This window comes from Notamacropus eugenii, chromosome 4, assembly GCF_028372415.1.
Source record: "Notamacropus eugenii isolate mMacEug1 chromosome 4, mMacEug1.pri_v2, whole genome shotgun sequence".
Taxonomy (NCBI): Eukaryota; Metazoa; Chordata; class Mammalia; order Diprotodontia; family Macropodidae; genus Notamacropus; species Notamacropus eugenii.
In genome coordinates, this window is record NC_092875.1 from 189,917,982 (window position 1) to 189,931,084 (window position 13,103).

The following is a 13,103-nucleotide window of genomic DNA, read 5'->3' on the forward strand; positions in this document are numbered from 1 at the left end:
GAGGAAGGCGACAGGGAGAAGGGAGTCCGCGGCGTGCCATCGGTCCGGAACGCCTCTCCCACCGCTGTGGCTGCAGCCGTCTGAGTGACCGCCGGCTCCTGCGGGTCTTTGGACACTCAGCAGGGTCACCCCGGGGGAAGATCCGAGCCCCCACCCAGGAGATCTCTTTTAGATAAAAAGCACCCCTTCCGCCCACCCTGTTGCCTGTGGAGGGGTACCTCGCTTCTCCTTTCGGGCTCCCTGCCGGGTGAGTGGAAATAGATTGTATTTGAAAAAATATATCTCTATGGATTCGTATGCATAAACGTATGCCCATATAGTCAACTAATAAGAACTGAGGAACGAGGAAAAGAGGAGAGTTTGGACTGTGGCCGGCAGCGGGGAGCGGGAGACGAGCGTGGAGCACAGCTACGGACCACTTGGGAACCCCCACGACCCTCACCCCGGGGCTGCTGTGACGCCCACCATCCCCGACATCCACGCGCGCACGCACACACTCACACTAGCACACAGCCACACACGCGCACGCTGCCCAGCTCTCCTCCCCCCTCCCCGCCGGGCTTGCCTTTGGCTTCGGCTGGACTCGAGAGGGTGAGGGAAACGAAGGGGCGGAGGGGGCGGCGCAGCAGCAGCAGCAGCAGCAGCAGCAGCAGCCAGAGCCGCAGCAGCAGCCACCGCCGCCGCCGCTGCCGGAGCCGGAGCCGGAGCCGGAGCCCGAGCCCGAGCCGGAGCCCGAGCCCGAGCCGGAGCCCGAGCGGGAGCCGTGGGGAGAGCGGGAAGATGCACACCACCCAGAAGGACACCACCTACACCAAGATCTTCGTCGGGGGGCTGCCCTACCACACCACCGACTCCAGCCTGCGCAAGTACTTCGAGGTCTTTGGCGAGATCGAAGAGGCGGTGGTCATCACAGACCGGCAGACGGGGAAGTCCCGGGGCTATGGATTTGTAAGTAGGGGGAGGAAGTTCGTGGGAGAGGGGACCAGAGACCTTGAAGCTGGAGAGGAGGGCTGAGAGCGAGGGGGAAGGGAGAACAAAGGCGAGCCCCATCTGCCAGAAGAAACTAGGGATACCCGTCGGGTAGGAGGGAATTAGGGGTGCCCAGGAAGCCGGCGATTCGGGGAGTGGACTAGGAAGACAAGGCTAATGGAATAGGCTGAGCTGAAACTTTTTTCGACCAGAGGGAGTAGGGGGAAAGAGAATGGAAAGGCCAATCTCCGGAACCTCTTGGGGTTCTCTAGGGATTATAAGTGTGGAAACTGTTTTTGTAGTGTTTAGGGGGATTTAGTGTTGCAAGAAAAAAAGTTAGATCCTCTTTGGGAGGGGGCGGTGGGGGAGGAGGAGGCTGGTGACCGGGAACCGCTACCCTGGGAAATGGCTTTTCCTACGTTGATGGCAGCAAGTTTAACTGCCCTATGGCTTTGGAAAAGTATGCTGATCTCCTGGCGATCCCGATTGGGTCAGAGAGAGGGCACTCCGAAGGAGCTGCTGCTTGCTGCCTGTCTGTCGGCCTTCCCAGTCCCAACTTCTTCACCCCATTCCCTGTTTTTTATTTAACCTTTTAAAAAGTACTTTAATGTCACCGAGTCTTGTGGCTGGTGTCCAAAGCACCATTTATGAGGCGGGGGGGGGGGGGGGGGGGGGCATCCTTTTTAGGGTTGAGCTTGCTTATGCAATCAAGGTCAGTAAGTTGCCTAAAGTTAGCGAGGTCGCACAGCTCCCATGCAGAACATCGAACGGCGTATTCTGGGAGAGGCTGATGGGGAAGGTTTATTCTCTCTTAAATGGGCCGTTTACTTGAAACGAGTGTTTTTCCTGGCCTAAGAATGGGGACCACCAGCAGTGCCAGGCAAGGAGGGGGGGGCGGGAATGTTAAGACAAGGAAGATCAGGATTCCAAACCTCTGCTTGCAAGGGGGCAGTGCTTTGCAGGCCGACAGGAAGGTGTTTCCCCCCTTCTGTGAAATGAAAGGGATCATGATAAAGAAATGCTTAACAACGAATGCCCGAGTGTGACTGTTCTATAAGTTTCCTTCACAGGTTTAATTTGTAGCATTTCTGTGTATGTATGTTGCTAAGGTCACCATGGCTGACAGAGCTGCTGCTGAAAGGGCCTGTAAGGATCCCAACCCAATCATTGATGGCAGAAAGGCCAACGTGAATCTGGCATACTTGGGGGCAAAACCCAGGATCATGCAACCAGGTGAGAAATAGTCTTTTCCGGTACTTGTGAAGAGAGAGTCTCTGATTCAATAGAAGAAACTTCTCCAGAACCTGTTGGTTTATTATAGAATTGGTCATTCTATAAGGAAACATTTTTTCACTTTGAAGATAAGTATGAAGATATGTGTAAACAATTTTTCCCATATTTGCAAACACATAGAAGTGTTTGTAAAAGTATTATCTTATATAAAAAAGAAATATTATTCCAAGATGGCTTTGTATGGACCCAGATTTATAGGTCTTACTCATAAATGAATAACATGCAATAGCAGTTTATTCTTCTCATTTATCTGCAGACACAATCAACATGTCCTTTATTTGTGCCAAATTTTTAATCCCAGGCTGGCTACACCTGTCTACCTAATACTCTTCTGGGCTGCTTCCCTTCTCATTTGACATGTGCTTGGGGAATGCAAACTAATCTGAGTACTAGCCTAAACAAACCATAAGTAATACAGGACATCTGCTGAGGGGGGGAAACACCTTGTGTATTATAAAGCAGAAGTGATTATTTGATAATCTGCTATTCAGGATTATTCGAAACTCTGCCTTCCTCCATTTGTATGGATAACTGAGAGTAAAGGATATAATGTATGTAATTTTAAGAAGCAAATTTTTATGTTTAGATGCATAGATTATAAGGTTTTAAAATCTTGAGGACAGATTTCTACTTCAATCCACATCGTACTCAAAAAGACTTTTCCCTGTCTTAACAATGACAGGTGACTCCATGTACTAACACGAAGTAGATAACTGATGTGTAAGCAATTGATGGATCTATTTTTCAATAAAACAAAATGAAAAAAAAAAGAAAAACAAAATGTCTGTCTTCAGTACATTGTGAGTATACACCTATTAGAAAAAGAAGAGAGAATTTGTTTCATTGGGTTTTTTTTTTAAGTTTTTATCTATAAAATCAGCTTGTGGTATGGTAGAGTGTGATGAGGCCTGACTCTGGACTCAGAGGACCTGGATTCTAAGCCTGCTTTTGGCAACTTCCTAGCTATGTTACCTCGGGCAAATCACTTTATCTCCTGAGGTCTCAGTTTCCTCATCTGTAAAATGAGGGAGTTTGATTAGATGGAGTCTGGGATCTCTTTGAGCTCCAAATCTATGATTCTTTGACTATCAACTCATATAGACCATTGGAATAATATATACTAAGTTCAACACAGCATTACAAATATTGAAATTCCTAAATTTAGGATGCTATAGGATAAGGATATTTGTGGAAAAAATTCAACATGAAGAACTGTTGTTGTGTTTGTTTAATTCATAAGCACTCTTCATTGTGGCATCTCCTGAGGTTTTTTACAGGGTGTTCATGTCAGTGAAACTGCACACAGTGAGTGCTCCGTCACTTGTCTTCATTTTCAAACATTTCTTTTTAAGCCAAAATTCAAACTAGTGTGCCATATGAAACTTTAAAACACTTGCTTAAATATGAGCTTGTCAATTTCTCCCACTCCCCAAATATGATTTTCCCTTTTTATTAAATTACTTGACTTTATTTGACTTAAATTAGTGTATCTAATGCAAATATAAAATGAAAGTTGCCACTGTATATTTTATGTATAGCAGTAATAAGTAGCTGTTGGAATGTTCATATAGAGAATGTAATATGTTTTGTTGTTAGGTTTTGCCTTTGGTGTTCAACAACTTCACCCAGCTCTTATACAAAGACCTTTTGGGTAAGTCAATCAAACAGGTTCTCCAAAGTACATCGGTCAGCCTTGCCTTTGTCACACATGGACAATATCATCCTGCCATTTAGTTTTCCTGATTTCTCTTTTTTTAAAAAAATTACCTGTTTTGCTTCTTGATGGTGATACTATGTTTTTAGATGAGTCAAGTTATGTGATCAAGTATGCAGTCCTCCAATCCAGACACCTCTTGAGCTTATGATTATAAAAAGGAGGTATGACTTGTGTACAAGACCACTGTGCCCCCATCAATCTTCTAATTCTTCAGCTTGTCTCAATGTTATTTATCTCTTTCTAATCTGACAGGGATCGTATACAGTTAAGCTAACTGATCAGAAGGATATGATGATAAGATGTGGAATAGTTCTGTTTGGAATTAAACTCTGTAACCAGTAGACTCAAACACACAAGCTAAGATGGTGATTAACGATGCATGTATGTTGTTGTTGTTTTATTTTCATCATAGTCAATAGACCTCCGTGTGCTTTATTTTATTACGGTAATGAAGTGGTGTTGATAGCTAAACGTGTGCTTTTTTTTAATTGAAAAGAGCTGTAGTGAAAAGTGTTTTTGGGGGGGGGGAGCTCTTTTTTGTTTTGGTTTTTGGTGGTGGTGTTGAGAAGTGTTATTGACTTTGACTTTGCCATGGGGAGCAAAGGGTCTTTTTTTCCTTGCTTTTAAGCTGTAGCCTGTGACTTCCTTTTAACCATATTTTTGTAGTGAGTGCTAAAATGTGTGACTTCTCTATGTAAAAAAACCGGTTCATTGTTTGCATGTTCTAGTTTCCCGGAGGGAGGGGGTCATTTTTTTTCTTCTTTTCTTTTTTTTAATTTTTGATGGGTATGGGGATCTGTCTCTTAATAATGTATGTCTGCTTAGGCTTTTCTAATTTGGAGCGCTAATTCTTCCCATCAGATTTAGTCATCAGACTATTTCCAAGTACTTAGCACTAACATTTACTTCACACACCTAACTTTGGGGAAGCCTACCTGTATTTCTTGCATCTCTTGGTTTTGTGATCAGCAGTGTTCTGTAACTTAGCTCTCTGCTTCCTCCTCTTCCAGACAGTGTATAGTACTGATACTACCCAAGCTAATTTTTTCTGGTGACTGTATTCTGCATTCTTTGTACTGCACCTAGCATCTTGTGTGGATGCCAGATGTTAAGTTTTATAAACATACCAGTTGTTTAAGGAGCATTGCCCTCCAACTAATGATTTCTTAATGCCTAATCTGACTTTACTGCATATGTGTGGCCTGGAGTGTTGGAATCCGGCTGCCAAATTCATTGTGCCTTCTGTGCTTCCAGGTGTACACAAGAATGAATCAGCTGACAAGTTGCACTTTTAGTTTATTTTTCTAACCCTCATCTTTATCAGCTAAGGACCTACTCTTTTTTCTTTCTACCTAAACTTCCTTTTTTTTAACATAAGTGAGAGAAGTATGAAGTAATCAAAAAGTGCCTTGTTATACTGATAGCCACTCATCCATGATCTTCCACAATAGTTTGGAGATCAACAAAAATAATGAACTATATATATGTATATAATTTCTTGTGCATGTGATTAGCATTTCTACTCATAAGTAATAGAGAATTGTGGGATATTATTTGTCATAATTTGACAGATCTTAGTCTATCATTTTGAAATATATTAACCAAGTAAAAAATTTTTAAAGCCTACTAGGTATACCATACTCTTCTAGACAGTGGATGAGCACAGAGACATATAAGGCATGTTCTGTACATTCGAAAAGCTTACAGTTTATGTGCAGAGACAAAACTAACACTCCTAAATCATTGAGGATATAACAAACTGCTAAATTATATAGCATGTCTGCTCAAAGAAGGAAGGTTATTATGTGTTGAAGAAGGCTCTGTGGAGATGATGGGATAAATGAATCCTAAAGAATGGGTAGAATTTGAATGGATGGGTTGAAGGGAGACATTTCAGGGTGGGGGGGTGGAGAAGACAAATTAGCAAAGGGGCGGAAGTGGGAATGAGCCTGACATGTTCTTGTGGTGGCAGTAAGGAAACCAACTTGATCTTAGCAGATGGCAAATGCTGGGAAGTCATGAGAAACAAATGTGGGTGACAGAATTGTGGTGAGGTTGATGTCTATCAGAAGAGTTTGGTTTTAATGTGTTAGGCAGTAGGGAGCCATTGAAAGTTCTTGAGCAGAAGATTAACAAAATGAACTTGAGTTGAAAGTGCTACATGGAAAATTTAAATGCAACACATTTTCAAGTTATGAACTTCTATTTTTTATATCTAGTATTAGATAATAGCTACTCCCTGGTAGTTATTAGTTGTAAAAGCTGCTTATTAATGACTGAATAAATTATTCTATTTAGCTTCACTTAATCCAATCCAATAAACATTTATTAAGCACCCACTATGTGCCAGACACAGTGCTAAGCTCTTATTTGCAAAGGATACAGATTCCAGGTAGAATTAGTCTTCTTAATTCAGCGAGTTTTTGCTATTCAAGCATTCTTAAATTGAAAATAAGCTTGTTTTCTTTTTTTCACTTGAATACTACACCTAATCAGATGAGGTTATTTCAAATATGGATAAGTGGTACATGGTTTTGGCTGATGTCTGTAAAAGAAGGTTTTGTTATCGGTTGTATAGTTTGAAGTAATAATAACTTTATCATTTTTATATGACATTTAAATAGTTTCAAGTGTCCTGTGGACCATTAAACACTAAGCTCCTGACGAGTTAGGACAGCCGTCTGAGGTGTGGAAACGTGTGAACTCCACAGAAGAGTGTTTTGTTCTACTTTGTTTAATTTTAGAACAAAGTTTTGTTAAGCTTCTTTTGGTTTGTATTTAAGGAAGATTTTTCTTCCTGGGCCCTTGGAGAGGTAGCAGTGAGAGTGTATGGGTTGGGAATACCAGAGTTCAAAAGATGGTTGCCAGAAATGTGTGCATTGTTTCATTTTTGCCATACCTCCTAAGCCTCTGCTTTCTGAGACTGAACTGGAGGAGAGAAGTAGCGGAAATATGGCCAGAGAGAAGTCTACCACCCTCATGTAAAGTCTCCCCAGCCTAGAAAAGGGGTTCTCCTCATGGGGAGACCATTGCAAACATGCTTCCTTGCTATTCAATTTTACCTTCTTCCCAGGCTATAAATGTTCGTGATTCAAATGTATTGACTAATTCAAATCCACAAGCACTTATAAAGTATTTATTATGTACCAGGTCCTGTGCTAAGTACTGGGGCTACAAAAATAATAATAAAATGGAAAAAGAAACAGTCCCTGCCTTCAAAGAGTTTAAATTTTCCCCCAGTCTTAAATGATTTTATGCCACAGTTACTCATATGCTGTCCAGATTCTCCTATTTTCCCTCACTCGCTGTTCACAGGCAATCTGATGCAGATTGTTGGCATGTGTTAAGACAAGTTTACTTACTCATTGGCATAATCAAATCAGAGAAAAGCTGTTCTCAGTGGGAAAAGATTATCTCCAGAGACTGGGACACTATGGGACTCTCCTTGTAAACATAATTCACTGGACATATCCCTGTTCCTTAAAAGAGAAAAAGTTAATAAGCAAATGCAGAAAAAAGCAAATCTTATGACACAAATTCAAACCCCAGAGCAGAAATCATTCAAGTTAATAACCTAATCAAAGATGCCAACCTGGTCACTGCTTCAACAGCTTTAGGCCTCTAGGAATTCAGTGGGGTTAATGTTTCAGTATTAGTGAGATCCATGCTTGCTGGCCTTTGCAGCAGATACGGCAGAGTTTTCTTTGGCCTTATAAAGACATTTTACTCTGCTTGAAACCCTTGTCTCATGACATGATCAAAAATAGCCCCACTGCAGCCTGTGCTGTCAATCATCCATGTAAAATAGCATGATAGTGAAGGGTTGGTAGAGACCGATATAATGGAGAGAGAGAGAGAGAAAGAGAGAGAGATCTAGAGGGATAACATTTCACAATGCCAACGCCTGTTACTTTTGGTGAGGTTAGTTACTTAACTTAGAAAAAATTATAAGAGTGTATGGGCAGGGCTTTGTGTTTAGTTCCTAACAAACAGTTAAGAATATCTCTAAGTGTCCTCCAGAATCCATGATGACGTGGTTTGTGTTGGCATAGGGAAGGAACTACAAGTCTAATAAAATTCACTGTATTGTCACCATTAGAATAAGCTTTTTTGTGCTTTGGTGTAGCATAGAATAACTATTGTAATAAACTCGGTGTTTCTAAAAATATTTATTAGCATTGGTGTCTCCTCTGAGTGTTGTTTAAGAGAAACTCTGGAAAAAGCACGGTGAATAATACAAATCTAATTTCCTAGGTTTTGAGTTCTAACATTAGGATTCCTGAATAGCAAGTTTAAAAACAACCGTTGTTTGAATTTTCAATAGGTTTTGTTAATTTGCTAAATTTTGGATGGAATTCTGGTGTAATGTCTCTAAGATTTCTGGAGTATTTTCCACTGGTGGTTATATTATGCAAAGGTGGAATTAATAGGTCATATATTTGTAGGTATATTTTAGGTAAGGAGTAATGAAATTTCAGTATTAAGAATTGAAGTGCGCATTTTTTAGCTCAAACTTGTTTATTTAATCATGTGATTTAAAATCACATGAGCTTTAACTTTGTAAGTGAGATGGGAGAATGTATGCTCCTTGTGTATAATTTAAATGGGTGCTCGATTTCACTTGACAGGCTATATCTCAGTTTTTATATAGTATTATGTAATAATGGACTTCATTTCTGCAAGTACATACCAATGGGGTGGTCATGCCTATAAATGAACAAAGCCACATCTTCTTTGATTTGGAGAAGAAAATGAAGAGTTAGTGAATGTGCAAAGAAATGGGTTTTTTTTTAAATTTAGATATCATTTTATAAACCACTTAAAAGTTCCTTTATTTTATTTTTATATATTTTATATTTTATTATATTTTAGATGCATTTTCCTACCCCCTCTACCTCATCACCTCCCCCCAACCCCACTGTCTGTCTTGCATAGAGATAAACAAGCTGGCTGACATCAGTTGCCTGATAGTCAAACAGGTTTGATTGACCCTTGTGTCCTTACAAATTTTATCCTCAAAAAAAAATAGTGTGCTGCACATCTACTTGGGAACCACTGCAATGAATGTTAATAGCATTTCTGTAGCTTCCCACAACAGCCTTTTATGATAGAGTGAGCTGCACTACAGTTCGTTTGAAAAGTGTGATTCTGCCGTGTTTACCACACCTGTGAACTTTTAAACTTTTTTTTGTCGCCTGCATTTTATTTTTATTTTTTTATTTTTAATAAGGGTGACTGAGGTTGCAGAGAAATTAATGTGTGCTGAGTCTGCATAGCAATTTTAAGTAGGGTTGCCATGATAATTAAACAAGGTCCATTTTCCTGCCTAAATATTTGGTTGAAATTTCCTTCAGTGAATCAGTATTGGCAAAATAGCTCTCATCCTTTGGACCTAACTGATGACAGGGTGCTTTTAAAAAGTCCAATGTTTGCAGCTGAGAATTTTTCTAATTGCCAGAATTTTTTTCTTATGGAGTGATTTTAATTTTTTTCTAAAGTCCAATTCTAATATTTAAGTCAAGAGCATTTATTAAATGTCTTTAAGTTGAATGCCAAAATCCTGAATCTTGACTTATTCCCTTGATGAGGCTATTAATTCTTATTTGGTGGTATTGAGTAAACAAATACAAATGAGAATACTGTCATGATGTGCTTAGCACTAGTTATTGTTGGCTCCTTTCTCTGAGCACTACATATGTTTTGGGCTACTGCCAGAGTGCATTCATTGGACTGCTAGAATGTAGCTATTGTGGCAACCCTATGCTCATAATAACCACTAAATTTTGAGTTTGTTTTACTTCTGAACAACAGATCTTTTGCACACTGGACCTCACTATGATCTGACTTGCTTTTCTATTTCTCAACAGGATACCTGCCCATTATGTTTATCCACAGGCTTTTGTGCAGCCTGGAGTTGTAATTCCACATGTCCAACCTACAGCAGCTGCTGCCTCCACCACACCTTACATTGATTATACTGGAGCTGCATATGCACAATACTCAGCAGCTGCAGCAGCTGCAGCGGCAGCAGCCTATGACCAGTACCCATATGCAGCATCTCCAGCTGCTGCAGGATATGTCACTGCTGGGGGCTATGGCTATGCAGTGCAGCAACCAGTCACCGCGGCAGCACCTGGGACAGCTGCTGCAGCAGCGGCAGCAGCAGCAGCAGCAGCAGCATTTGGCCAGTATCAGCCACAGCAGCTGCAAGCAGACCGAATGCAATAATGAGTGACCAGCCATCTGAAGAGAGTTGAATTTCTTTCTCTATTTTCCCCCAGCCTTCCAGTTTTAAGTAGATAATAAGGTGGTTAACACTAACTAAGCAGCTTTAAGAAAAGTTATGCTACTGCAAATCAGGAGATTTTTATTCCACTGTCCTTGTACTCGAATCATGTTGCTATGGGAAAAAGGGGTGAGGGCCAGGGGAGTGGGAGGAATTAGTTTCAGGAGTCAATCCAGGAGACACTGAATAAACAATGCACTGCCATGAAAAAAACTATAGGAGTAACAATAGAACTTCATTTGACAAAATAAAATAAAGGGGTTTTTGTTGGGGTTTTGTTTTTTTTTTAATAGTATCAGGGAAGCAAACTGCCTTTTTCAAATGAGAAAGTGTTTTGAAAAAGTTAAACCAGGGAAAAGAAATCCGAGAGAGCAATATGTAGCTTATATAACATTTAAAACATATTTTTAAAAATAATTAAAGCACTGACTGTCATTTCTAGTTTTCACTATGGCCTATAGAACTTGTTCAAGTAAGAAAGTGATTTTCTTGCTGTCTCATAATGGGCATCGAACAATCCTGAGGAGCATGGCCGGTTGGTAAAATGGTGGACAGGCACCAAAGCTATTTTCTCATCTGTCCTCTGGATGAGTGGAACTATGGAGCAAGTGATGTGGAATTAATGGGTGCAACAGCTGTACAGACAATCAATAACACAGACAGTTCTGGAAAGAACACATCACTTGTGCTTGTTTGATGAGCTTGTCACATTCTAATCCCTCTCCCCATCCTGTTTCAATTTTGGGAAACTTTTAACTGCTGGTGTCAGCTATTCTGATTCTGAAATAGGATCAGCCCTTTACTACAACAGCCTTCTCTTTCTATTTATTACATTGACTCGTGGCTTGTGAATAAAGGCAGGAAGAAGTTTGCAGAACCTTTGAGAACTGTCTTAAGGAAATTTATTTTTTCCTTTTTGAAATGATTTATATGACTTCAGTATCTATTACAGAGTCTTATTTAAAACTATTTATTAGCGAACTCAGTAAGACAACAAAGTTCCTAAAACTACAGTTCTTCAAGGGTTAATGATATGTGGTTTATACTGTGCCTTAATTGTAATGCTATTTAAAAATATTTATTTTGAAGTTTTACGATGCTGCACTCTAAAGAAAGGAACTTTAGATGTGACACTGTAAAATTATGTATTCATCTCATGGCATAAATTATTTAGTAGGTTTAGATGTAGCATATTAAATATTAACCTATTCAGCTAAAGATGTTGACTTAGATTTATTTAAATTCAGTATGTGCACTGTATGAGAGGGTACTCTTACATGAACAGAGTTTAGGTTTTTTACAGAATGTGTTGCTAGTTTCATACTGCTTCCTCTTCAGTATTTTGCTCATGTAGATCTACTTTCCTGGCAATTGATTAGTCTAATTTTCCCACTATTTTTATGTAGTTTAAAATGCTGCTTTACATTTTTCTTGTGAAACTACAATACTTGCAATTTTTATTCTTAACCTAAATCAAATATTTTACACTGTATTGGACTTTTTATACTTGAACAATTTCATACAAGGGAAGACAGGATAGCATTTTTATGGACTTTATCCATTTTCACTGGATTTATTTTAAGTATTCAAAATACTAGCCAGTGTTATGTAATGTAGACATGACTCTCCTGTGCATATTATTTATTCAGTATGTATATTGCTTTATAACATTTCAGATCTTCTAAACTATTCACTTACGTTAAATATAATTTTTAAAATCTACTGTTGCATTGTCTATAATTATGCAATAAAAGTGAAGAATGTCTCCTTTTAACTAGAGTCAAGTTGTGATTTATATCTAAAATGCCTAGTGGACACACAGCTTCCTAGAGTCCTGGCTTTGGTACACTGGCATAAATTTCATTAACTTATTATCACAACAGTGTTCTTAGCTACTGAGAGAAGTCAAATCCTATTGTAGTGAATGCTAATTTAGATTCTTTGGTTCTGAAATTTTGTTACATTGAATTTGACTAAAGAAGGGGGGAGGGGTATCAACTGGTGCTTAGAGTTTTGGATAGGTAGATATGTTCCATTATAATGGTATTGGCTATAAAGAGATCACTCTTACAGAGGAAAATAGAGAGTCTAGTAAGCAAAGAAATAGGTGCTGGTAATAAACAACTTAGTCTCCAATTAGATGGCTGCTGTCTGGTTAGGATTTTCTTTTCAAATAATCTGACTCCTTTAAAAACACTGTGAAATATGCCATTTTCTGGTGCAGACTTTTAGGAATTCTGTTAGGGAGACAGTAAGAAGAAATCACGAGATAATAAATTTCTAACTATGAGGAACTAAAGAAGTCTTTAAATCCAAACCCATCTTTTTTTGAAAAACAGATATTAAAGGATATGCCCAGCATTGCACAAATAGTTCAGGGATGGTGCTGGGAACCCTGGTGCAGGTCCTCTGTCTCCAAATCCAGCATCATCCCTACAGTAGTACTCTGTTTCCTTCTAAAATTGGACTTTAAATTGCGTCTCCAGGTAAATATGAAATTGCTTTGCTCATTGGCCTTAAAGTTAAAACATTCCTCTAACTGTACAATGTCTACTATATATTGAATTTTTATATATTGATATATCCAACATTTTGTGCTTTATTAACTATAAGAAACTGAATTCTATGGAACTTGATCTGAAGTTTTCTTTATTACTATCACCATCATGATCATCACATTCAGAATTGTATCACTTTAGAATCTGAAAGCCTTTTAATGGTCTATCATATGATAACTGTGGTTTAGGTTCTTATTAGAGGCATTTGGCTAATTAGATACAAAACAAGTCAGAAGGAACTGAATTCAAATGCAGATATATGCCAGCTGAGCAAGTCACT

At 39.4% G+C, this 13,103-nt stretch overlaps 1 protein-coding gene across 1 annotated transcript; it reads left to right on the forward strand.

Annotated features, from left to right (window-relative positions):
* The first annotated feature begins 265 nt into the window (after positions 1 to 265).
* RBM24 (RNA binding motif protein 24) lies at positions 266 to 12,891 on the forward strand. Its single transcript, XM_072603921.1, has 4 exons — positions 266 to 948; positions 2,079 to 2,202; positions 3,859 to 3,913; positions 9,847 to 12,891. The coding sequence occupies exons 1-4, from the start codon at positions 781 to 783 to the stop codon at positions 10,205 to 10,207; spliced, it is 708 nt and encodes a 235-aa protein (XP_072460022.1). The 5' UTR covers positions 266 to 780; the 3' UTR covers positions 10,208 to 12,891.
* Positions 12,892 to 13,103: the final 212 nt, after the last annotated feature.